Here is a 27,676-nt window from a genome sequence, read left to right as displayed (position 1 = left end):
GTAAATGCTTTTGAAATGTGAACAGAAGAATTATTGGTACAAAAATTATACTGTATTGGTACAAAGACAGGTTTAGAACTCCATGGAATTATTTCTCCTTTCTTGTGCTGATTCTCCTTTCCAGTTCCTCTAATGAACCTTCCTGTCCCAAAAAAAGTGTTGAATCTGGAAATGTTTTTTAAAAAAAGTTTTTTTCTTTGTCCCGCCTTTTATAAATTTATAACAAATATATTTTTATCTTGCATGTATATATTTTTACCACACATGCATCATCACCTATATAATTTCATATATCTTTAAGTAGAATGAGCTATATGTTATGATCTCCTCTAAGAAAACAGGTAGGTGGTGAATAACAATAAGTAAATTCTGTTATTGAAGGATTTCTGAAGAGCACTTCATTAAGGGATACAAGAGTTGGAGAGGCTGGTCTTGCAAATCAACCTCATCTATGAGCCAGTGGCAGAATAGGCCAGAATGGATGTACAGGCCTACCACTGGGATTCCTATACTATGTTGTCCTTCTGCCCCCTGCACACAGACCCATACCAACACCATTACTCCTAATGGCAAAGTAACTAAGCCTCCACTGACTTTCTGTTTGAAACTGTTCATTAGCGTTCCTATAACCAAGTCCTGAGGGGCAGCAGCAGTAGAAGGCAGTACCTCACACCACCGCTTCCTACCCTTAGTTCCAGATTACTCAGTTCCCATGCTGCGTGTGATCCCTTGCGTTCATGGATGGAAAATAAAACAGTTGTGTTTGTCCACAGTTGTGTTTGTCCATTCAAAAACTTAGTTCTATAGCTGAATTTCACCCTGAGTAGGTCAGCTCCAAAATGCTGCTGTGATCTAACTTCCTATCTTCCCTGCTAAGTGGAGGCCAACCAGGTACTGGCAAAACCACGTTTTACCTCCTCTGAGGGCTCAGAGCCCTCTTCAGGCTTCAGTCCCACACCTTTCCTGTTTGTAGATGACAGTTGAAATAAATTTTCAGGGACATCTGCTATTTCTTAGCACTTTTCAGTATAGTTTCCTGAGTACGTCTGGTGTTGAAAACACAAGAGTTAGCCAGAGGTCACTTTTGGCAATAGGTGAAATTCAAATGCTCATGGTGAGGGTGATGACAAATTAACCACTACTTGAATATGAGTGACTAAAATGTGATGCTAATGTGCTTAGAAAATTCATTATGTATGGACAGAATCAGTCTGGACTGACTGCTTTCATTTCTTTAGAGATAATTTGAGAGAGTCACTCTTCTACCCACAGTACTGTTGATGTGAGTTTATCTAGAGAACCATAAGATCAGATGTTTTAGGTCTGAAAGCTCACCTTGTTGTACATTATACTTCTAGGTCTTGCAGGAAAGTTAAAAGTTCCAGTGTGTTCACAGAAGTCAGACTTACATGATGCTGTTGGACTTCCAATGGCTGCAAGTGGGACCTCTTTCACACTGTATTAGCTGGTAGCTAACCCTAAATCTCAAAGTACTGTGAGATACCTTCAGTTCCAACCCTTCCCTTGTTGGTGCCTCTTTCTCAGACCTCCTCATCCTCATTCAGTGTGAGGCCGACATGTATACACCTAATTTCATGCAAATATGTTCTCATTGCTTCTCAGTCAACCTTAAAATTTGCATCTCGTGGAGTCATACTGACTTCTGTTGTGTTTCGGTAATCAGACAGCAGATAGTAAAGATGTCTAGTTTCTTCTTTACATAGCAATCAGGAAGGCCGTATTGGGTCAGGAGGATTTAATTTTTTTTTTAATTTTTTTTTTTGGTGACTGAGAGGGTCTGTCTTTCAAATATGGTGCCATGACCTCTCCCTTTGTTGATATGCAGATCTGTGATGTACACCATTGTGTCTGCTTCTTTGGCCACAGAATATGAGTTCTTATAAATATGTAATCAGATTCTTTTCCAAGTAAAATACAATGGGGAGTGCTCTTTAGGGACATTTGAAAGTTCAAGGTTGCAAAGAACATTTATAATTTTTCCTTAGAAAATTACTGTTTTCCAAGAACAAGATACACCATGTCTGTATTTTCTATACTGATTATTAATTTCTGGGTGTGGTGTTGCTGTTGAGTGTGCCTTAAACATCTCTTAATGATCTCTGCTATTAAGGTGCAAGGAATTTGACCTTCTTTCTTCTATTTTGAATGAGGGCTTTGAACTGTTAGGATGACCACTGGAGAGGAAGTTCTTTATGAATTTTAATTACTTACATTTTCTTTGATTAAGAGAGAAGGGAAAAAAGAGCTAGTAGAAAGTTTTGTTTTGTGTTGTTCCCTGAAGAAAATAAGCTGTTTATGAAGGTGTGCTTACTTGTTTTCTTGCAAGTCCTTTTTTAAAAAAAAACACAGACTTGGGAAAAATCCGCCGTAAGAAACCTGGTTTAAAATCCCATTAAAAAAAATATTGTGGTGAGACCAAAAGACGTGTATCAAGCTAGGAGCTTTACTTGTTTTAGGCATGTTTTTTAAAGAATGTTATTATTCCTGACAACCAGAAACACAGATGTTTTTAAAAAAAATGTCTTTTTGCTCACATGCACCAACATGAATCATCCACCAGTGAGAGATACTGTTCATTCGATAGTTAGTTAAATGAGTCATATTCATCAGTGAAGTAGTTCTTTGCATTTCTTTTCATGCAATTCTTTGTTGCTCATATTTACATTTCTGTAAAGAATATCACAAACAAAATTAATAATTCATAATTATTGTTACATAGTGGAGCCTTATTCTGATAGTCCCTTCTGTGCATAGATCTTTTAACAAGACAGATTTTTCCTTCATTTAAAAAACACCAAATAAACAATATACCAAATCAGCATGGTTGTCTCATGGAAGTACAGAAATCTTTTTTAGGAAAGAAGATCTCTGCACAGCAATATGTATTGTACTGAAGATCATAAATTACAGATAAGATACTCTCCTGCTAAATTATGAGTGCTGTGTTGCCTGTTTCTCAGACATTCAGGAAAATAGATATAGTGAGAGCTAACACATCATAGGAGGGAGAACCAGGATACATCAATTTCAACGCTTAAATGGCTTCAGCGTTCAGCAAGACAGAAAAAAACCATAATCCCTGCCCCATGGAAAAAGCAGTTTATACATAAGCATTTCCAAAAGAAGCCAGGAAAAGAAAGGGAAAATATTGTAAAAAGAGAAGTAAAGCAGACCTTACTTGAGGCATTTACAAAACTAATATGTTTGAGGCATAGAGTAGAGAGAGAATACTGAAAAAAAAAAAAAAAAAAGATCAAAACCACCTTCTGTCACAAATTATACCCTGCCCAACAACACCTCATAACTTGCACCATATGGACAAAGAAGCAATACAGTTTCAAAGGAGAAGTAGGACCACTGATTGGAAAGCTAACAATGATGAAGGGGAGGGAGAACTTTCTCCCTTAGCTGGAGTTCTACCAGGAGCAATAAAACAAAGACTTTCGTTAGCTGAATACATGCTGGCTAGCAGATGAGGACTGAATGCCAGTCACTTACAGTATAAACACTCTAGCCAGGGTGGTAATTCATTTCATCTAGAAACGTGTATGTGTTTTGGGTCTTCTCCAAGACAGTCACAAATCCTGGCATCCGGAATGAACTTGAAGCTCAAATCAAAAGCATGTTATGCTGGCTTATCTTTTCATAGCACTGGTAATGCTGCTGTAGACTTAAAAATGAGGGCACAGTTGTCTGCAGTCGTGGAGGTGGGAGGGTGGAAACACTGAGGAAATTCTTCTGGAGGACACTGGACATTTTCCACAACTGTACCATGTCAGGTGTATTTTGCAGTTTGTGATAGAGGATTGGAACTAATGTTGATCATTTAGCATTTATAAGAAGGACCTATGTCTCTGGAGCACCCTTTTTCATACCAGTAGCACAGACATATTTGTGTACTTTCTTGTTTTGTCATATATCATTTTATCCCAGCCCTTTACTTTCGGCGTCTCTTTGTCTGCTTTCTCTGCCTTTATGTTTATGAACCTTTATGTTCCTTCCTTCCTTGGAACACCCTAACCGATATCATCCTTAAAAATGTTATTCCGTCTTTCAGATCATCTTAAAGATCTTTTTCTACTGTTATATTTACTGGAAATGATGAGTGATACTAGCTAAATAGCAGGAAGGATAGAAGAGTTCATATATTACATTTTCTTATGACTATTTGCCTCCCTCTCCCACCTGTAATTGCTACAGCTGCATATTACAGCCTCTGTCAGCTAGATAGTATGTTTTTGGTGGCAAAGATTGCTTAGCCGTGTGCTTCCACTGTCTTAGTACAGTGAGGCTCCCAATTTGATAGAGAGTTTCTAGATCCTACTATCATACAAATAATAGAGATTAATAAGGATATTAACTATTGCAATCACTCCTGTAATTTTTGTTGACCATGGATAGTGTGGGCAGAGTCTTTAAAGCCAAGTTCTCTGATCTTTTCAGTCTCTTACTTTGTGGCAAGGACCACGGGACACTTGTGATGGATGTTCCAAGGAAGCATCACACTTCTGTGCCTCCATTCTACCTTGTAGCATTTTGCATTATTTCAGCCACCTGATCACAGTGTATCTGTCACGCAAGGGTATAATGTTTCATTTCCTGACCCACTCTGTGAAATAATTTAGAAGTAGGTGCTGAGATGTGATAAGAGTTGAATTGCACTGCCTGCATAATAATTTGATTGCATGCCTCAAAAGAATCTGAAGTCTTGTAGTTGTGATCATTTACTTTGGTCTAGAGAGAAGCAGTTTCTGTGTAGTAGAGATCAATAGATATCAAAAAGAATAGGCTGCTTACTAACAAAACAAGTTAGTCTTAAGTTTCAGTGGAGACTGGGACAATCTGGCCTAACTCTATGCTTACTTTAAAGCCTTTTAAAGTTACCCATTGCATCAGTCACTGGGAAACCTATAAATGAAATTCAGATGGAAAGGCTCGCAAGAGACTTATCAAGCAAGTACCTTTTGAGAGCTTAAAGCTCCAGAAAGGAAGTAAAAAGGGCAGCAACTGTGGTCAGCCTTGAGTGGGAGAAATCAAACGAGACCAATCTAGTTAATTAAAGGAAGGGTTATTTGTTGCTCAAATAGGAGGCTAAATGTCTGGATTTTTTAAGAATCACTGTAGACAAAACAATCTATATCTCGTTTTGGTAGTGACTACTTTTATCTTATTCCTTTGTTTGTAAACATAACTAGCAGCTCCTAGACTATTGAGCCAGGGTTATTTTAATGGTAATTCTTTTCTATACAATGGCCAGTCAGTTGGTCATCTCTAAGTACAGTTTTTGGAAGGGACTAATAAACATTGAAAAACAAGTCCAAACTTTGTTAATATACAAAGAGAAAGAGAGGTTTTGTTCAGTTTGGTAGAGGTCTGTTTCTGTTACAGAAGAAAATTTTCATTGATTTTGAAAAATAAAGCTTACATGTAAGTTAAAAGAATTATATTTTGCTTGGCTATTTCAGTCTGAATAGTTTTAGCTTCCATTCTAATGAATAATGGTTTTGCTCAAAGTTTTCTATCCCTAAACTACCTACAGAGACTATTGTGTGTGAAGTTTTGGGTTTGATTAATAACATGGCACTCATGCCTTCCGAGCAAAAAAGGAAGTTTTCCACTGAAGGAAGTGGCAGAGCCATTTCCCCAAAAGCACAAATTATTCCTATAATACTAATACCAGACCTATATACCTTAAGTAAGAACTAGAAATTTTTAAAAGAAAAAGATTTTTTTTTTAACCAAGTCTTTTAGCACATGGTACAGAAGTAGAAATTTCACTGCATGTAGAATTCACTATACAGCAGACACTAAATATTAATAACGAGAATATAATTCACATCTCAGTCCAAAGAGGAGGTAGGATGCCAAAATGTGGCTTAGCAGTCACTACATTTCAGAGAAGGAGATTTCAATATAAAGAAAAAGCTAGTAGAAGAGGTCTGAATGTCAAAAATAAGTGGAATAAAATATTTAGGTGTTTTGTAGTACTACTTAAAAATGTAATCATTGCAAGGTACTGAACAAAAGGAGACCCATGAGGGAAAGTCATAAATCAGGCCAGTTGAAGAATGTTTTTTCCAAGTTAAGAAAAAAAAAATCACATTTTAAATGCTACTGTAGGGTAGACCACAAAGAATGAGGAATAAATAAGGAAAAGGAAAATTGGAAAGTCTGAGATTAACTAAGGGTAAATATCTAAGGGTATGGTACCAAGCATTGTTACTGTCTTTCAGTTAATTCACTGCAGGAAGCCTGAGGAAATACTTCACTGGGTTTTGTAGCATCTTGGGGTTTGTCTATAAGTGTATCTCTGTTTTTCACTTCTGGCAGGAAGCACTCTAGTTTGTTCTCATCAAGTAAGGACTTTCTGAAGTCAGCACCTTAATCCTTTTTAAACTGTCAGGAAACATTTCCTTGTCCTTTCATTTCCTAAGCAGCTCCCTTGAGCTGTCCTGCACTCACTGCTTTTTACTGACCTATTGCCTCTCCGGAGGGGGACCACAGTATATGTGTCACTTTGTCCTGATTCTTCTGACGCTGTTAGCTCAGACAGGCTCAGTGAGGAAACAAGCGAGGTTACTGTGCAAGGTTTAAAGTCAGGCTGCTGTGGACCTGGGTAGAACCAGAAGGTTAAAAGTCAAGCAAACAAAAACCAGTAAGTCATTAGGTCCAGTGTTGTAAGGAAAACGCAGTGGGCTTAACTCAGCTGTTGGCAACAATATGCATTCTGTCATTAAAAACATATTGTTTGCTGGAGATGCAGGAGTCCATCGGTCTTGTAGCTATGTATGTTAAATGCTGTAGTGTGATCAAGGAATTTAAAAATGGTTATATCAGATAAATTGGTTGAAACAACAATAACAAATAGAATAAAATGCCAAGACTATAATATCATGGTACAACAGAGTACAGCTAATGCTAATGCTGTAAAGAAAGGTTACATTTCACTAAGCTTTTTTTAGACTGTTAGTACAGTAAAGAAAAAACACAACAATTTTTTAAACTTGCAACAGTCATTTTCCAAATCTCTCTTGAAACCTTACAAACAAAACTAAAAGCATGAATTGCCATTGCAGTTTATCAAGTGGCAAAAGGAATTTCAGAACTACTGCTCCTAGCTGCTTGGATCCCCTTACACAGTTTGCCTTTCTCTCCATAGTGCCAATGCAATTGCTTGTGTGGCTACAGGTTAAAAGTCAGTTAAGTAACTGAGGTGAGAGACAAGGTTTTACTTTGGATCAAAAACTACCTATCAGACAGGAATCAAAGAAAAGTAAACTGCCAGCTTTTATCATAGCTAATGTACTTAAGGGTTTAACATTGCACGGTCTACAGTATGTCTATTAAATACCTGGAAGAATCAGTGTTGGGGCAACAGCTCTTGAGTATAATGCTAGATGGTGTGGGTTAGTCGAATTTCATCAGGGCAAAACCAAACCAAATAAAAAGGCAGTACCAATCTGTTTTTTTACCCAAGTGGATTGTGGAACCCACTGGCGCTAAGAAAGGAGCAACATTGAGCAACATTCTTTTAGGGAATCATTGAGATGCTGAATGAGATCAAATGAGAATTCAGTTAATGCCAATTTAATTTTCTTGTAATATTTAATGATAGGAGTTTTTAAAAGGTGGGTCATACGTCATCCTTCCACTTAAAGACAATCTCTTGTATGAGTCAGGCTGAGTCCATCAGGGTGGGAAACTGTTCAACTTTGTCCTCAGGGTGGCATTATGTGCACTTTTCTTAGACAATTTATGATGATCCCTCAACTGGGTAATCACTATATAATGCAATATGGGAGTTTCAGACTCCTGATGTTAGGCTTTATATTTCTGTTTGTGTAGGTTTTGTTTTGAGAGTTTGCAGTAGGGGTGGATTCCCTAGCTTGTAATGCATTAACCAGAGGGTAATGGCATTTCATGAAAGTTGTGCTCCGTGATAATCAGAAAACATATGTGTTCTGAATATGACTTTGATATTGTCTCCTCTTTGTGGCTCTAGCAAATTCTGATGAAGGGAGGACCTTCTGCTCTCAAAGAGAGACAGGACATTGAGATAAAATGCATAAGGTAGTTGAGAGTTGTAGGTTGAAATGGAGCAAGGCTGCCTTCACTTCTTTTTAATGTTGAGCATGCCAAAACTCACACTGAAAGCCATAATGGAAAGAAAGAAACCATACAGAAGATTTTAAGAAGGCATTAACGTTAAGTGTTCCAGTAGGGTGAGGTAGCCTGAAGGAGGTAATGATGAAGAGATGGTATGAAGGAACCAGTCTTAGAAGTTATATCTGAAAAGATACTGCTTCTTGTTGTCCGCATTCTTCTTTGCTTGGGTCTTCAATTTAAAAGAGGACTGCAAAGTCAATCTCATTTCTTACTGTTTGCATCATACTGTTTGATTCACTGCTTCCTGTTTGCCAAGTCCAATTCAACAGCTGCCTTTTGCACGAAGAGACACTAGATGTCTTCTAAATATCTGACCCACTTCTGAATGCTGTGCAATTACAGCAGTACAGTTTAACAAAATCGTTTATGTACGACACAAGGAAAATAAAAATAGAACTGTTTATAATAGAATTGCATACATATGCACTGAAGAAAATACAGACCCAGGTTCTTTTACCATTACTCATATGGAGTAAGAATTGTACTAATGCAGCATTGCAGTGTATTGCTATGGAAGTAATGCTCTGGTGGCACTGGGCACCAAGACGGATAGCAGATCACCTGCTCTGGTGATCACACAAAGTGCCATGACCAGAGTTTTCCAAAGAACTTAGTATATGAAGTTAGCTCTAAATATTTTTTGATTAAGGGTTTGGATATTTCCTGGCACCGATGCAAATTGCCAGATTTTCCTGTCATTGCTAGTGGTAAGGAGTTTTGAAGATGTAGACCAAAAGAGTAACTGTGGGCAATCAGAATCTTAGAATATCCTATTATGTATTAGAAGAAACATCGGAAATTTTTTCATTGTACTTTTCACTTTTCAGAAAATGCATCTGCATGTAAATTGATCACCAATTTGCATTCTTCACCCCCGCCCCCCCCCCAAAAAAAAAAAAAAGAAATTAAGAAGAAAGTAAAATACACTTTGTGCTTTCCAAACCTCTGTGGAACCCAGGCAGTGAGATAAGAATGTGGTCTTAAAATAATAGACTTCAGCTAGTCTTTACTCCTCTTTCCCTTTTCCAAAAAAAGCTATAGCAGGAGAGTGATACATAAATCCCTGTGTCCATTTTATGGCATGGTGCCTCAAATGATGAATACTGTCACATTTTGATTAAAAAAAAATGGAAGTCCATAAAAAAAATAAATTCAGTTTAGTGAATCGAATGTTGCTTCCTTAACATTTTTCATCCTGAACTCACTTAGTAGAGGGAATGGATATTTCATCAGACATGGATTTGACGTTCCATCACATTATACAGTAAACAGTACAAACGATGTTATTTTTTTTTAATGGAGAAGCTGGAAGAGCTAAGACAGTAGCTGCTGTAAGGCACTGGTTATCTCATTTAAACAGATATTAAATGTGGGTGCCAGTGGTGTGATCATCAGCTGCTTCCCACTTTGTGAATAAATTGCTTAGAAGGAGTCTTTTTGCCTACCAGATGTGACCTAGATTTAGATTTCCAAAGGCAAAAAAAAAACGTCTATTGTGTAAAAAACAATTGCGGGTAAAATGCATGGTAAATGAGCTTATCTCACTTTTCCAGGTGTTTAAGCTAATATGTTATGGAATTACAGCTTCATTTATGAAAAATAATTGAGCAAAATGTTCCAGCAAATCAAATTTGGTTAAAGGCTTAGGATAGTTATTGTGTTGTGAGTAAGTCTCTAAATGACAGAAAGAAAAGGGGGGCAGAAGAGATAATATAAATACAGAAATTTGTGGATCTGTGAAGAGGCTCTTATAAAAGGGTCAGGCCTGGCTGTGGTATCCCACCTGTGATATGGTCTAGGAAAATGTCATGAAATAATATGAAGAATTATATTCCTGTCAATGCATATGAAGGCAAGATTTTTTTCTAGAAAGATCACACACACATTGGTATCTGTTGGCCCTGGGTAAGATTAATGACATTGGTAGGTTAAATATATTAGAATTGAAAGAATAACATCCTTATTCTTTTTCTCTCTCCTCCCTCCTTCACTGATTCCATAGGGGCTGCCACTCGAAAACCGGACCCAGAACCTGAGAAGCAGACCGACCACACTGTTAAAATTGCTGGAGTCATTGCAGGCATCTTGCTGTTCGTCATTATATTTCTGGGGGTTGTGCTGGTAATGAAGAAAAGGTGAGCAATTAGTAGATGTTTTCTATGTACATGTTCATGTCACAGCATCTCCTGCAGCGGTTCTCAGTTTGATGTTGGCAAAAGTACCCAGCCACCTTAGTGCCCTTTGTCACAGTTCAGGAAGTACTGCTCCCTCCCACCCCTCCAAGCTTCATTGAGATTTTATAAAACCACCATATCTGTTTCATCCCACAACATTTTCTATGAATTAATGTTTGTGGCTTTGTTATAAAAGAAAAACAACTGAAGGTTAATGATTCTCGCACTTTATGCATTAGTACTGCATGATGGACTCTAATAATAGAACAGCATCTCTATCCTGAAAGGGTGTGTCTCCACTCTATCCAACAGATCAGCTGAAAGTTAGATATAGTTTCTTTCTTGACTGTAAAAGAAAGCCTTAGTCAGGAGCTAGGGCTAAGGTAATTTGTGCTAAGAATAGGGTCTGTGTTGTTCTGCATAAACTTCATTCGCTGAAAACAAATGAAAATGTTATGATGGTGCTGAATGTTTCCAAATGCTTGTTCAACACACACACACACTGAGGTTGTTTTGCTTTGAAAATCATTTGAAAACTGCTGCAGCATTAGAAATGTAAGGCTTTTAAATCTGGTTGCCTTTTGCAACACTGTAAAAGGAAAAAAAAAAGGATAAAATATCTTGTTGCTAGGGAGGAGGTACAGGTAAAAAAAAAAAATACTTGTGATGATAGAAGCTAAGTCAAGATTGGGGGAAATTCATTAATAGTGTCAAGATTTTAGGTTGTATCTGGAGGTACATGAGATTTGCAGCTATAGAGGTGGGACTGAGGACGTGTGTGAGCTGTGCAGAGGGCCTGAGTCACTAATTCTCCTTCCATATCTGTCAGTCATCTTACTGTCCCATATCCCCTCTCCTCCTTGCTATTCACCCTGTATTACTCCCTTCTCTTCCTTTGTGAGCAGTCTTGGCCTGATTCTGCTCATCCCAGCACTCGGTGATTTAATTGTATGTTAACTAGTTTGGCAGGTCTGAGATAGACCAAACCCCTTAGCTGCCTGAAATTCTTCCAGAATGTGAACACAGGAGGTGTGCAGTGAAGGAGGCAGCTGCCGGGCAGTGCCTCAGGGCAAGCAACAGAAGTAGCTGCTTTTCACTTCCCTTGAAGACAGAAGCAGGGCCACGAGGTTGGAAGGGTGCTATGCAGGGAAAGGTGATCTGTGGTCAGGGCAGAAGGCTAGGTCACAACAAGAGGTAGGAAAAGCAGTCAAAAGTTGCCATATGGAAGAGAATGAGACTTAAGCCCCAGGGTAAGTCTGGCTGGGGCAATGAAATAGAACCAGTAACCAAATCTCAATAAAGTACAGTGTAGCAGTTAAAACCTGTTCTGATTTTTCAGTACTTTTTTTTTCTTCCCACTTCTGATATCTTGCATCATTCATACCTTCCATTTTAACAGCTGAACTCCCAAAGTCCTCCCTAGGGCCAGAGACAGCACTTGGCATGCAGTGAGGAAGGCTTCTCACATTGTCTGGCCAGTCCTTCTTCACGTAATTCCTGACCAGCATTCACCACTCTCTCTCTTCCCCTTCTGCGCCTCTCCTTAAGCATCTGCACTGAAGGTAGAATATATTCACCCACAAGACACAAGTTCTTTTTAATCTAGAAATGAGAGCATTGCAAAACGATCCAAATAGTTTCATTCTGAATAGGATGTCAGGCTCTCTGGCTGAATGGATGCTATACTGGCTCTTGCTTTATTCACTAGGGAAAAGCTCTTTGATAATCTAATTGTTAGAGGCAGGAATGCTCAAATCCTGAGTGTTTGGATGTTAATGCAGAAGGATACTTGATTTCTTCTGTCTACCACAGTGCAGTAATTATTATTCATAGTAGTTCTGTTGTTAGGAAAAAAGTTCATTATGTGAACTTCTTTGGGGTTTGGAATAAATCTGCTGGTGACAGAGATGAAACTATTGAAAGTCCAAATCTAAGAGCTCTGTTACCAAATATGCACAATTTCATTGTGCACTGCAGAAAGAATGATACCAATAACTTAAATATGTCCCACAATCATGCTACAGCCTTGAACAAAAACTATAAAATGAGTTGAGGTGAATATTAAAAAGTAAGAATGGTTCATCTGTGTAACAGGATGTGACTAGGCTTTAATGAGAGTATCAGGAGATAGGAATATTGTATTCCAGGCCTCTAAAGCAGATGCTGTAGCATAGAAGGTCTTGAATGCAATTACACTCGCGACTTAAGCAAAAGATGAACCGATTATTCAATAGATTGTTATTGGTGCATTAATTCACTATGCTGCTGAGAGCCCAGCCCCTATGGTTTCACCTTGGTTCAGTTACTGTGTATACATTATGCATTTGAAGAAAATGTGTAAATCATGCTGCGAGTTTAGTGTAACTGTAGTGTTTTTGCAGTTTTATGATGCTTTAGGTGCTACTTTGTGAAACAATCTTATCAAGGTAGCATATCATTTGACTACTGCACTTCATCATTTTATTTCATTTACTTTATAAGGAATTTTACTGGAGTAAAGAACTGATCAAAAAGTAAAATAGCACCTTGTAATTCAGTGTAACTTTTCCCTAAGAACCACTTTCCTCACTGCGCTGTTACATGCAGACTCTTTGGGCTACAATGCTAGGTTTTACCATGTTGAATCTACGTGCTCTGAAACTTGCCATGGTTGCAGTTTACTACAGTAATTTCACATTTGACTAACCCAAGGCATATCCCAAGGCATACACTGTCTGTTACTTCATTCTTTCACTGCACTGGGTCTTTGTAGACTTGATCTCCAGATCTCACCAGTAGATTAAATTTACTCTGTCTCTGGGGCTCCAAGTACTTAATAAACTTAATTGCAAAACATTCTTTCCATTGTCAAGAGATTTGGAAAGCAGTGTCCTTGTACTTGATAACCATGTCTTTGTCCAACATACTCCTTTAACAGCTACCTCAGTTGAGCTAGCAACCATTCCTTGCTTGGTCCATGCCAAGCACCACAGGTTTTCATGGATCAACCCCTTTGGCATTAATTCAGTAGCAAAAAGACCAGACCAACACTCAAACCAAAGTTTCCAGTGCAGCACAGATATGCTTTGGATATGGTCACTGTCTAAGTTGTAGGTGCAGAAGTTCTACAAACAGCACTAGTCATTAGTCACCATTATTAATTTCACTATATAATGGTCTTCTGGGGTAGTTACATTGTAAACTGGGACACAGAGAGTTTAGGGAGCCTAACTGCTCAGAGTACTGTGTAGAGTCAGTGGCGAGGGTAGAAATAACACGGTCACTAACATATTTCCTGTGTGGACAATTACACTTTTGACTAAAGTAAACCAGATTTGTGTGCCCGTCACTTGGATCAGGTTAAGAATGTTAGTACTTTACTGTTTTTCTCCCTACTTGGTTGTTCAGCGCTCTTTATCTGTTTTGTTCTATTTTTCCTTTATTCATTCAACCACATTCCTGCATAAAGATGTCATGTAATGTAAACTAACAACCTGCAAGCTATTCCTGATACCCTTATGGTCATATGAATGAGATTATTCTTCTCTGTGAAGTCAGAGTAAAGCCAGGAGGCTTTCCTCTCCTCAGCTGTGCTCTGAATCTCTCATATAAGAGTTAACACAAAGTCAGTGGAAACCAATACACGTGTTTCCAGAATGTTACTTCACAATAACAGGGATTTTGTATCTGATCCTGAATATAAAATCTCAGGCAAGGCCCTTGATCTCTACCAGTCTTTGATACACCTGCATGGGACTTTATAAAAAATAAAAAAATAAAAAATAAAAAATGCAGCAAGTTCACCTTTTGGTCAACATAAAGTAGAGCAGTGGAAATGAGAGAGCTGTTCCTACAGCCTTTGGAAAATCAATAGCAATTAAATCAGGAGTTCAAAAAATCAGAATCTTAGGTTTTTATTCTATTCTCTTTTTTATAGTTTTTCTTTTATATTCAATTTCAGCTAAGGTTAAAAGAAAAGTATTCACAAGTTGAAAAAATAGATGGATTGGTCCGATGTTTGCTTAAAAGAATATATGTCTTTGGCGTAGCAGGTTCTTTCTGGGCTACCTGCTTGCTGCTGCAGTGGGAGTGCAGCAAGCAAGTGATTATTAAAATTTGATTACATTGGTTTCTGCTTCAGTTGTAGAACGAAGTTGGTCTGATCATTGCATTTCTCCATAAAAAGGGTGGCTTTTTTGTGCCTATCTTTAGTTTCTGCTTCCAGCTGTCTCTATGCCTGAACCTTCCAGTAGTTTCTAATGTATGTAATTGTGGCATCTGTTTAATGCAGAGCCCCTGGTTCTTGGCAGTGGATAAGGAATGCTTTTGTACTCGGTGGAGCTGGGCTGGGAATGCATTGGTCCAATTCCCTGGTAGTAAATCAGGCTGTTCAGTTATACACCTTTGCCAACAATTTCAAGTAGTTAGGATGGAAATTGGAGATAATAGGGCTGAAGGACAATTCCCGTTTTCTCCCAGTGCCCTCCTGCTTTCCCCTCTAGGCCAGCTACAAAAGAGTGACAATGAAAGAAATCACTGTGGTAATTACACAGTTCCAGAAGTTTTCCCATCTAGTGGGACAATCCTCCTGTGGCCAGCTGCATTGCTTTTGATAACATTTTATAGAGAGGCCTTATTCTACAAGTAATATTTATGAAATTTATGTATGTCTTTGGTCCCAAAGGATATAAAAGTGCTTTATATTTTCACTATACACAGAAACAGTTTATTGACATAAAATAACCTCTCTAATGGAAAGTGACTGAAAAGCTATGCATGGTTGTACAGAAGAAAATTTGGCCAAGGTTGGCCAAATTATTTGGGTCATACTCTTCTACAGAAAGAGACTTTTCCACACTTTTCATACATATATAGAGAGAAAGTCTGTATACTATATGTAGGAAGTAAAATGGAACTTGTCCTTATTTCTTTAAAATGCTACATTTGTTCAATTAGGAATGGTGTTTTTTTCATGTGGCCTGAGAACTTGCAAGTCTAAAACTTTCTTACATGCAGGTTTCAAATGTAAGTCCTTTTAGCTGTTGTTTTTTTGTTGTTGTTGTTGTTGCTTTTTCAGTGTCTGGTATTCTTGAGACTCAAAAACCATGACTTTCAAGGACTTTCATATGGAAAATCTCACAACTGTAGTATTCTAAAAATAACTGGAGCTTGAGACTTTTAATTTTGTTCATCTTACACAAATTGTTAATGGGACATTTTCATACAAATTAAAGCTCCTGGATTTTTAGTAGTTTTCTCACACAGAATTCATCTCTATAATGTATTTGGCAGAATTCTGCATTTAAGTACCAGCAGTGCTTCTCTGATTAATTGTATTTATTGTTGTTTCTCAAATTATTATACATCTTCTAGAAGTATGAGAACATTTGTACTAATTACATTAAATCTCCGCAATGACAACATATGGCAAGAAATAGGGTTGGCAGTGTCATGAGCTTCTAAATGAGTGAGAGAATGAGTAATTTTGAAAAGAAGGGCAGGGGGGATATAATTACGTCTGAACAAGACATGAAAACAACCCTTTGCTAATAGAGCAGATAGGTTGAACTGCTTTGGTAGAATCTGATTCTGTACTCCCTACTGAAGGCAAGGAAATATGTGCTGGTGGAAGAAGTGTACAACTGTTTCTGCAGCTTTCCTCTTACTCTGTTGTTAGACATCTTTCAAAACCCAGTTTTAACAGGTGTACATTTTTGCAGATTGCCACGTGATTAAATATTCAATATCTAGCCTCTCGTGTTTGAACAATACTGTTTCATCAGAAAAATGGGAATGAAAACTGGGAAACATCTCTAACGGTATCTTCACACAAAGAAGATGAGAGAGAAAGTTTGATGAAAGCCTAGTTTTCAAAGGGTTGCCTGAAGCATGTAGCTAGAGGCAAGTTAACATTAGTTATAGTCCTTTGCAAGGCCTGTTTACATGTTTCCTCTGTAGTCAAAGGGCGGTATGTATATGCTTAAAAATTAAAAATGCCTACATGGTTCCTTTCAGTCTTTTATCTTACCAACATGTGAATGCTACTTGACACTATGCTCTGAAATGTTTTAAGATCTCAAGCCTCTTTTTAATTCAATATATGGAATTCATTTAGGTTGGAACTTAGCCCTTTTGGAGAGTTGTAGTCCTACTTGCAGGAGACTTAAAACGGAGGGAGAGATGTAAAGCAGAAAAGCATAGCTGGAGTGCTGATGCACTGTGTGCTCATGCAGTCTGTATCTGGGTGGAGGGTCTGGCTGTGTAAGAGGTGATGCAGGAAAGACAGGCTGGGTCCGTATTTTCCCAGGATCGTGGTGCTAGGTCTTCAGCTTCTTCTTTGTAACATTCACATAGGCAGAAGTAACAGGGATACACGATCAGTTCTTATGTTTTCCTCTGCCACATAAGGAAATACCACCAAAATCATTTTAACCATTAAGGATAGCTGTTCTGCTTGTGTTGTAACATGGGAAGTTTTCACTCAATGTGAAGTAATTTAAAGGCAGTTGTAATAACAATTACGGATATAGCTGTAGACGGAAAGCACCAGGAAGTAATTTTTTCTTCAGAATTTAAATAGTTATTTAAAAAGCTGAAATTTATTTCCTTGTTGTCATTGATTTTCCCTTGTGGAAGCAAGTTCTAGTGTCAGTGTCAACTGATTTCTTTAAGAAGTAAAGGGATATCCAAAAATTCTGTAGTCTTGTGACAGGAAAAGAAGCTAAATAATGTATACTCTGTAATTCCTTATGGTTGAATTTCTAACATGTAGAAATAAATTCCTTATACTTATTCCTAATCTAGTTGAAATATAAACTGAAGGTGTTTTATCTCTTCAGTTGGGAGTGTTTGTATATGTATTATATGCAGGGGAAAATAGACATAAAATATCTAACATTACTTAGATAGTGGATGTGCTTTAAAGTGATTTGATTCAACAGTTGGAGACGTATTATATATTGTATTGTTTAAAGTTTTATAGAGATGGATATGTCATCTGTCTGTTCCAGACATGTTGCATGATATGCCCAGATATGCATTCTTGCTACCTTCCATTTGTGTCATCAGTTCTGGTCTCAGTTTCATCTTGATTTTTCATACATTAATATTTGGCTTTTCTTTCCTTCCATTTCATCTTTTCCACCACTGCCTAATCCTTCCACCATCATGGCAGAAGAAGCTATCACTCCTACACTTATTACCTGTAAGTAACTTCTTTGACATCAGAGACACACTTTCTGCCATGTCGTTCCATGCACAATGAGTGAATGCTAATATTGCAAGTTCCTTTATGAAAACCAAACCTTTAAAAAATTTTACCAAGATAAAAAGATAAAAACAGCATGGTCAATAATGTAAAGAAATACTTAGTTTTACAGACGTTTCTATGCCTCATACTGTGCATTAGAGTCCTTTGAATATAGTTACATAATGAATTTTCTTAATTAAAAAGTAGTAGGTATAAATATCACTACCATGTCTAAGAGAAATTTTCATGCCTAAGTAACAATTTTTAGAATTTATGTAGTGGTTTCTTTCTTATTTGTCCTGATGAAAATATACCATTGGTTAGAGATGTACAAGCATTTCCATTTGTTGTTATGTACTTAATACTACTTTTTCATGAATAATGATCATGCAAAAACATCATGCATTGCCATTACTGGGGTGGATTTAAAAGGAGAGAGAGATTAAAAATGAGGGCATGATGAACCATAACTTTCACTAGTAAACTATCATGTTGATACAGTCCTGAGTAATACCATTATATGATTTTTTATTTACCCAAAGTCTTTGCTTCATTCTCTGCTGTCAGCAGGTGATGAATGAGAAGGGTTCTTCTGTGAATTTAGCAAATACCTTTCAGAGGTTATTTACCTTTTCTCACTTTCCAGGTACACGGAATACATGGTAGTTTTTGGTTTAGCAAAATATTAGAGATCTTGCTTAATTGCAAAGTGAGATGCATTTAAGATTGTTTAATCTTGTTGGCCACCAGTAGAAATCAATGATCTAACAGATATGTGTCTTCTTTAAAGAGCTCAACTTTAAAATTCATAGGAAACTTGAAGATATTTTCATATAGTTACTGAAGATGGGGTGTTACTTGCATGAGACATACTATACTACTAGTTTTCAGGTACATTTGGTAGTTGAATGCTCTTGAAAAGAAAAAATCTCAGTTATGTTTTTGTTCAAACATAATACTAAGTTTCTCTTGTTCCTTTTTTAGTAGCTCTTCATACTTCTTAAATAAACATTTTTTCAATGAGTATGTTGAAAAAGCTTGAAACATTCATTTATGGAACTTATGGAAAAATTAGTATATGTTTTCTAAGTTGAAAACTTAGGAAGCAGAACCATACTTCAAATGAATTAAAGCAACTAAAATTTAAACCTCTTAGCTCAAATTGCCTAAGACTTCTGAATATACTGAAACTGCTCATTTGCTTTGTAATTCATATTTCATATTACATTATTTGACACTCTACATATAGTGCAATTTTTTTAAACTGTTCATTAAAGCACTGTATTAATGTGAAGGTCAGAAAAAATTCTCTCTTCCATAGATGCAGTATTTCAAAATTTGTTTCTGTTCCTGAGATGACAAGACCATATTTTCCATGAAATAGGCCTTCAAGAAAACATTCAGTTGGGACCATTTAACTGTTGTTTTTAAAATGTAAAACTAGTATAATATAGTAAGTCATGGAGTATATTGTTGCCATAACAAGTAAACATATTTAAATTAATATTTTAATATGATTCATGTCTCAAGGCTAAGTCAAAAACAAAAATTGAAACAAATGAAACATTAAATGAAGCACTGTTTCATTATTCAAAGATATTGGAGTATAGCATTTTTTTTCTTTTTTTTCACTGACAATGGAAAATGTGTGAATTGAAATGTTTCTGTAAGCTTTAGAAACAGGTTTTGTCCACAGTTTTCAATCATAGAGGCTATTAATAGTGGACGGAATAGGGTTTCTTTTTATTCGGGATAATCTTACAGTGTCTTCCAAAAAAGACTTGTGTTTTTGTTGGTGTGATCCAAATGTAGTAACTTTGTGGCTTGGGTACATTGACTCTTTTAAAAGAAATTGTGTGATCTTGACTGTATGTTGTTTTGCTGGTTGTCTGGAGAAAGAAGGAAAGTAAGAGCCCGGAAAGGAGCAGACAAGATCAGCCCACCATATGAGGAAACATTCTGGATCAAATTCTACACCTGTTTATGCAGCATGCAATTTCACTGAAATTGGTGGAGATCTTAGATGAATGCAGAATTCATTCCAATTTTATTTTTAGCTGAGGAAGTTGGTATGGATTATAAAATGATCTATATTTTGAGAAACATCATTTGAAGTGCTCTGCTATTGCTAATTTGCCACTTCTATACTGAGTATCATATTCAAATTTACTGATTAGTCATTGTAAATGCAAGCTGTGACATCCAACCGAACATCTATGCACTGAAATAGTTACTATTGTCTTGTATGCTGCTTTCCTTATGTGCTGTGGGCTCCTTTTGCCTAGTAGACTGCAATCTCTGCCACTTCAAGATCCATCCTAAATTAAAATTAAAAAAGAAAAACTTGGCAGATGCTTAGTGCTGCTGATGAATCATCAGAGGTGGACCTACAGCTGTGCATATTTGGCAGAGAATTATTTCCATTTTATCTTGTGTTTACTAGTTAGCCAGTCAAGAGACATTACAAAAAAGAAGCTGAGTACTGCTATTAAGAATTATACTTCTTGTTAATGGGTTTAAGTGCCTCTGCCTGTGCCTTTCCTCCCACTTTTGCTTTCCTGCTCACTGGTGCATTTTTTACCTTTCACCTCAGTCAGGAAGCAGATTTTGTTTTTTGTCTGGCCATAGTTAGTTCTTTATGAATTCTTTTGTTCTTAAGATTAGAGCAAGTTTCACAGCGCTCATTAACTCTGCAGCAGGTCTTTTGACTTCCTCATAAATTCCAGGTGGGGAAAAAGAAGAATGGGGTCGATGTCATTAGTGCCACTTGTAATGACTGGTGTTCACAGTGTGGCAGCCAGCATTGCCATGACTCTACTTTCTCCCAACACCTTTTTGGATGGGCAAAACCCCAGCAACATTGGCCAGAGAAGGAAGAATACATTGGTAGTTTGTTGTGTATTCATGGTTAATGAACTAGACAAGCCTCTTGGTGAGGTGAAAATAAGCAGCGCCCCGTGCTGATCAGTGATCATTATCTTTTATATTTGAGATTTTCATTTAGACGAAGATTTAGATAGAGGCTCTGTCTGCTTTGGAGATCATTAATCATTATTAGTCAGGAGCTAATATAACTAAATTCATGCAAACTCAATCATGAAGGCAAACAGAGTGTTTCTTCTCTCTGAATGTACTGAAGACACTGGCCTCTGATGGGCAGTTTGGGGAATTCAACTTACCCCAAATTCCGGGTCAGATATTACAGATTGTAACTGTTCATCTTGCTTTTGAGAAAAGGCTTCATTACCTTGCTACGAGTAGGATGTATGCCCAATTAAAATGGAAAGTTTTGAAGGTAGTTTTTGATGTTGTCCCTCAGTTTGAATTTGATATCAAAATGGTATGGTATGGTTATTAGTGAAATTAGCTACTTACGCAACAATGGTGCTACACAGCAGTTAGGTGCATAATGTTATTCTATTTTTATGCCTTATTACAAGTCATTTCAACCTGTGCTAAAGCAGGGAAATAGGAGACAATTAGTACCAAGTATTCCTAGAAAATATTAATCATGTTGGGATCTTAATAGCATCAAATCTAGCTGATGTTGTCTCACCCAGCACTAATCATCTAGTTAGGTGACTTAGCACAGGGATGCATCACGGGTACATCTCCTGTATAGAAATCTCAATCCAGAAGCTTAAAACATTGAAATATTATTAAAATGGACTGCATAGAACAACAGCTCCTACTGCCTAATACTTTTAATGTGACTCAGAGAGGACAGAAATTTTCCTGCAAGAAAATTAATTCTACAAACATCGAGCTTTTTCATATAAACAAAAATAAAAACATACCCTCCTTTACATGAGAATTTGATAGTTTGGGGTGCAGTTGATATCTGACTTGAGCTCACGAGTCTGGAAAAGTGTTCTCAGTTATTTCTGTGTCTCTTGCTTTGCCAACAGATTTCCAGTGCTGGCTTCTGGATCTCTGTACAGAGACTTAATTTGTGGTTCATTTCCCCAGTCTGACTAGGGACAATGCAATCGTCCTAGCACCTATGGCAAAAGATTAGCAGATTAGCAAAATGACCCTAATAATCAGTCATAACATTTTCAGAAAATCACTGTTGTTTAAATTCTTAGCAGTGATTTCTGGATAATTCCAGGAAAGATGTGGTCATAGCATTTAAAATTTACATATGAGTTTGAAAATACTGAGAGATGTTACAAACAATTTGGTATTCCCAACTGCAGCTGCCTCTGGAACTAAAATAAGTTCATCCATTCACATCTTCCAGGTAGAGGAGAGCTCTGAACAGAAAAATGTGAATGTGTTTGAACTGCCTGATGTGTTTGATCTGTTAGACGAAGCCTATGATCTCTTCTGGATCTTTAAATATGCATAGTTACATAGACTTGTATCATAGAATCGTGTAACCCAAAATAAATGTGGATTTCTGTAATTGTCTTGTAGGCTAGACTTAAATCATTTGGGGATGTCCCATGAGTTTTGTTGCATCTGGTAAAGTCTATAATGCCAATATGCAGCGCCCAAAATAGCAAGGAGAGAGTTTTACTAAATCGGCATGGCTGAAAAATACATTAGTGGGCTATGTGCCATATGCTTTGAGTATGGGGGTAAAATATCTAGCTTTCATGCAGAGATACTCAGCAATCTCAGAATTAAAATTGTATTTTTAATTAAAATACACCACATTATTTTTAAAAATATGTCTGAAGTCATTATTTCTTACACTGATTCCTTGTTCCTTCTGATCCTTTTGAATGTGATTGTATTGCTGTATAGCCAAGGCTTATGTTCACATTTCTCCATAGCAAAATTTATAAATAATCCTTAACACTCAGACCACCAGTAAGTAAATCCTTTTTTTTTATTAGCTCTTTCTAAAGTTTTGTGAGCCCCTCAGGACTATGATCTGACTACATGAAATAGCTTTCTTGAGCTGTGCCAGAGATCAGATTAGCAAAGGTATACACACAGAGGAATAGCTCTGCTTCAGTTGCCCTTTTGTGAGCATATTTAGATGCTCACTCCAAGTTACTGTTCTAGCACCTACAAGTAGGAAACCCATAGTCACTTCTAAAGTTACCCAGAGTTCTCAAAACCACATTAGCACAGAGGTGTTGAGTGAGAAACCATAACCTGTAATGTGCTGCAAATGTGGATTTTTCAAAATAAATGAGTACTAAAGAGAGAGTGAGGTGAAGTATCAGAAGTGATTAATTGCTATGCTGGTCACACAATCACATTCAGTTACTGTCCTTGTTCCCTCAGTGTCAAGCAGTAAATTTGCAGATGAGCTAAGGGTTTGGAGACTTTTCTGTCCTTAAAGGGGCAGTTTCATTTTCAGTTTACACCGCTTTTTTTTTTGGAAGTTAAAAGACATTTAGTATGGAGACCAATATGACTGTAGGAAAAATAAACGCTTATGTAGTCTAGAGATGTCTTGGTTTAATAAAAGGTTTGTCTCCCTTTTCTAAACTAATACACAGGGATTTGAATTGAATGCTGAGAATTTTTTAAGAAATTGTAGATTCCATATACTCTTTGTAGGATAAGCCTGAAAGCCTATCTTTATTATACAGAAAGCTGAGATATAATACGTACATTCTGGAGGGGAGGAGAGGATAGAGACAGGTATGTGTATTAAAGAAGCTACCCTCTGTATTTGTGCATTTGTATTGCTGTTCCATATTGAGTCGTGTTCAGTTACTGTGACCTGTTCACCAGAGTGGATCATTCTCTCTGTAAAATCTTGGGTTGAATTAATCCTCAATTAGCCTGTTGACATTGTTTGTAGTTTGCTAAAAATTTGGTTCCCAAGTCAGTCATGCTTTCTGTCAACAGCAGTCATTCTAGTTACTGAGATTTTACTGTTATCGTCCATCATTGTTGAAATAGACTTTAAAAGAGGGTATAAGATGAATCATTTTCATTCACTTTGTTTAAGGCTAAAATAGAATCTTCTCTCAGGAAAAAGGTGTGATTCATGCCTTTTTAGCTCTGAAATTGCATTTCTATATACATTGATAGCTAGACACTGACTTCAGATTCTTTCATTTTATCCAAATGGAAAGTAGAGTTTTTCACTGTTATAGTGTTAGTATTTATTGTACAAGATGGGTAATGACATTGAAAACTTACTCTCTCTAAACCTAAACCTGCCATTACACTTTGTGTGAATGTAAAAGCGTTAACAGTAAAGAATATAAGCTGCATATTAAAACCAAAACTCACATCATAATTTATATTGCCAAAGGCCTTTATTTTTTCTTGAGGTTAGTTAGATTGAGGTGTTAGTTTTCAAAGTGGTTTAATGAAATACTGAAATGAGCAGTAGCAGATGACTGCTAACAGTAGGACTACAAGGAACAAGGTTAATGTGGCTTTGCATCTATCCTGGACTCAAGGAGGACCAGCAGCAGAGAAATGCTTAAAGAAAAAGGGACAGAAGAAATCATTTGGGGAATCTAGCCTAAGACTTCTTTGCTCCAGTGTAGCACAGACTTAATCACTTCTGCAATAGAGATAAGAACAACTATAACAAGGTGTTTGTGTCTGTTGAATGATGTCAGCACAGGGCACTGAGGTGTTATAGTCATTAGTGTTGCAATAACTTCTACCGAGTTATTGTATTTTTGTTTGAGCTTCTAATCTGTAGTCTTTTATCTAACCCCTGAATCCCATGGGAGATTCTTCAGCTGAAATACCTTTTCTGATCCTCCTTGCAAAGAATGTGGCCAGATTAATGATAATCCATCTCCAGGTAGCATGTGTCAATGTTCTCACTTAATTTTGCAATGAAACTGTTCTCATCTTGGCTCCCGTTCCTTCTTTTCCTCTCCGTTTGTTTCCTTACCTACAGTATTCCGTGAGCTTCTTTAAAGTCTACATTTCCAGTTCCCTGATGTAGAGAACATTGGCCATGTGCTTTCCATAGTGTCTGGCAGACCAAAAACATCTTTAATTTCCAAATTTTCTTTCTGTCATTTTTCTTGGTCATTGTTTTTCTGCAATGAAGTGCCTAACTCTGACATGGGAGAATAAGAAACCATGCCTCGGTTAGTTTCTTGTGCCACTTCTGGTCGCTCTGGCCCTCTGCCTCTGCCTCCATTTGTGAGAGTCTGTGCAGGGATTCTGTCTGATCAGGGTCCTTCCTAATTTCAGAACAATAGCCCACATGCAAAGTGTAGCTAATGAGATTGCATCATCTGTGAATATGAGACTCACAAAAACAAAGCAGATAAGGAAACAGAGGGAGCAGGCTGTGCTGCGTGCTTGCAAAGCCAGCAAAGACTGGCATTTTGTCAGTTCCGGACACCCTGTTACAAAACAAAATTATTTTTTAGAGATTTATCATAGGTATTAGAATCAAAGCTGTGTTTCATTTACAAGTGTGCTAGAAAGGTTTTATTGTTATTACTACTATTATTATTAGACTGTAGCTTTTAGTGTGTGCTATAGAGAGAAAACTGTAGGACTGTCAGAAAAGTCTTGCATAATCGTGGTTAGTTCCTGTGCCAACCTAACAGCAGCAGTGATCCAAATAAAACAAGGTGGTAGCTGGAGCAGAGCAGGGCTTCGTAGGGCTTGTGCCAGCAACTACCTGCTCCTTTAGAGTACTGAGCTGATAAAACATAAAGAAGCACCCTTAGTTTTTGTTTTAGCAGCAGAAGCTCAGGACCACTTCTGCTGAGGTTCTCACACAAATTATGAATCTCAGATCCATTGGCGAGACATAGAAACACATGGCTTGGTGGTATCTAGATTATACTCAGTGCACCTGCAGAGGGAGTTTGCTTCTCTCCTTGCTCATTCTCTGATTCCTCTGATCATAAGACACAAGTTTGAGGTGCCAGAGACATGAGCCATCAGTGTGCCCAGGTGGCCAAGAAGGCCAACGGCATCCTGGCTTGTGTCAGGAATAGTGCAGCCAGCAGGAGCAGGGAGGTGATCGTCCCCCTGTACTCAGCTCTGGTGAGGCTGCACCTCGAGTGCTGTGTTCAGCTTTGGGCCCCTCACTACAAGAAGGACATCGAGGCCCTGGAGCATGTCCAGAGAAGGGCTACGAAGCTGGTGAAGGGCCTGGAGCACAAGTCCTGTGAGGAGTGGCTGAGGGACCTGGGGTTGTTTAGTCTGGAGAAGAGGAGGCTCAGGGGAGACCTCATTGCTCTCTACAACTACCTGAAAGGGGGGTCAGCCTCTTATCATAGTTAACTAGCAATAGGACTAGAGGGAATGGCCTCAAGCTGCGCCAGGGGAGGTTCAGGTTGAAAATTAGGAGACATTTCTTCTCAGAAAGAGCAGTCAGGCATTGGGACGGGTTGCCCAGGGAGGTGGTGGAGTCACCGTCCCTGGGGGTGTTCAAAGAAAGGCTGGACGTGGTGCTTGGGGACATGGTTTAGTGGGTGACATTGGTGGTAGGGTGATGGTTGAACCAGATGATCTTGGAGGGCTTCTCCAACCTTAATGATTCTGTGATTCTATGATTTTATGATCTCTTGCGTGTCTGAAGGAAAGGCAAAGCAAAGCATTCTCTAACCTGTGCATTTCACCATTGTCCAGGAATGAGAGGATCGTGTGGTTTAGAGTAATTGTGCCACTCAGCATCTCCCCATGCAAAGTGGCAGTGTGCTGTCCTCCTGTGTGGTGATGTCAGTAGCCAGAAGTACATCTTCCAGTATGGATTTGTCCAACGTTTGTTCAGTTATAATAATGGATGCATATTGGCTGCAGCAAGTTACAGTTAGGGTAGGCTAGACAGGTTTTTACTTAGCTTAAAAATGTGTACTGGGTTATGTTTTAGGTGTAAAGGAATTTATGTTGCAGTTTATGGTCCTATTTGTCAATTGCCCATGGAAGGGTCTCTTCAAAGGGACTAAGGTTCATGACTTACAGTGTATTTTCAAAAGCTGTTGAAATACTGAATGCTTGATATTTATTTTAATAAATACATAATATACTGAATGTTTTGTATATATTTTAGGGTGAGATTGTCATGTTTATGATACCTCATAGAATAGGATCCTGATCCTTAAGCCGTAACATAGGGGTGTTAATGGCAGTAGAACTTTAAGTAAAGTTGAGAACAAGTTACTGACTCTGGTTGTATGTCCAGTCCTAGTACAAGTTACCAGCAGGAATGCGATGTGCTTTTTGCTGAATAAGGTACAACAGTTTCAGCTGCCTTTTGCTGGAACTCAAAGCACTGTAAACCTCTTTTGAGGCTGGAATACTGGACATTCGTAGGATTTTCTTGTCCAGTTCTCTGTCCACAATGGATTTCATTTCACATGCTCTTTAGATCCTACTTCCATTGTCTTCCTTCCAGCTTATTTTCTAATTCTTCTTTAATTATTCTACTGACCATTTTCTTTTCCATCTCTTTTTTGTAATTCCATTTATTTGTTGTATTTACTAAAGGGCTATTGCTTAGATAGAATCAAAGAATCACAGAATGGTTTGGGTTGGAACATAGTTGACCTTAAATATCACACAGTTCCACCCCCTCTCTGTGACAGAGACACCTTCCACTATACGAGGTTGCTCAAAGCCCCATCCAACCCAGCCTTAAACATTTCCAGGGGAGGGGTATCCACAAGTTCTCTGGGCAACCTGTTCCAGTGCCTCACCACCCTCATAGTAAAGAGTTTCTTCCAAATATCTAATCTAAATCTCCCCTCTTTTAGTTTAAAGCTGTTATCGCTTGTCCTATCACTACACTTCCTGACAAAGAGTCCCTCCACAGCTTTCCTGTAGGCCCCCTTTAGGTACTGAAAGGCTGCTATAAGGTCTCCCCTGAGTCTTGTCTTCTCCAGGCTGAACAACCCCGATTCCTTGAGCCTGTCTTTGTAGGAGAGGTGCTGCAGTCCCTTGATCATCTTCATGGCCCTCCTCTGGACTTGCTCTAATAGGTCCACATCCTTCTTGTGCTGGAGGGCCCAGAGCTGAACACAGTACTCCAGGTGGGGTCTCATGAGAGCAGAGAGCATTACTTCTCTCAGCCTGTTGGCCACGCTGCTTTTGATGCAGCCCAGGATACAGTTGGCTTTCTGGGCAGCAGGCGCACACTGCCAGCTCATGCTGAGCTTCTCATCTACCAGTACCCCCAGGTTCTTCT

At 38.0% G+C, this 27,676-nt stretch overlaps 1 protein-coding gene across 13 annotated transcripts in view; it reads left to right on the top strand.

Moving 5' to 3' along the window:
- Positions 1–27,676, top strand: part of PTPRM (protein tyrosine phosphatase receptor type M) — a 484,682-nt gene that overhangs the window by 315,444 nt on the left and 141,562 nt on the right. For 7 of the 13 annotated variants that reach the window (XM_040550056.1, XM_040550055.1, XM_040550065.1 and 4 more), the window contains 2 exons: positions 10,190–10,322; positions 17,515–17,544. In XM_040550056.1, the coding sequence (XP_040405990.1) occupies positions 10,190–10,322; positions 17,515–17,544 (163 nt within the window). The remainder of the gene's footprint in view (positions 1–10,189; positions 10,323–17,514; positions 17,545–27,676) is intronic. The other 6 variants (XM_040550061.1, XM_040550059.1, XM_040550067.1 and 3 more) reach the window with 1 other exon arrangement.

Source organism: Cygnus olor, chromosome 2, assembly GCF_009769625.2.
Source record: "Cygnus olor isolate bCygOlo1 chromosome 2, bCygOlo1.pri.v2, whole genome shotgun sequence".
Classification (NCBI taxonomy): domain Eukaryota; kingdom Metazoa; phylum Chordata; class Aves; order Anseriformes; family Anatidae; genus Cygnus; species Cygnus olor.
Note: the sequence above shows the minus strand (reverse complement) of the source record. Positions and strands in the feature narration are given on the sequence as shown.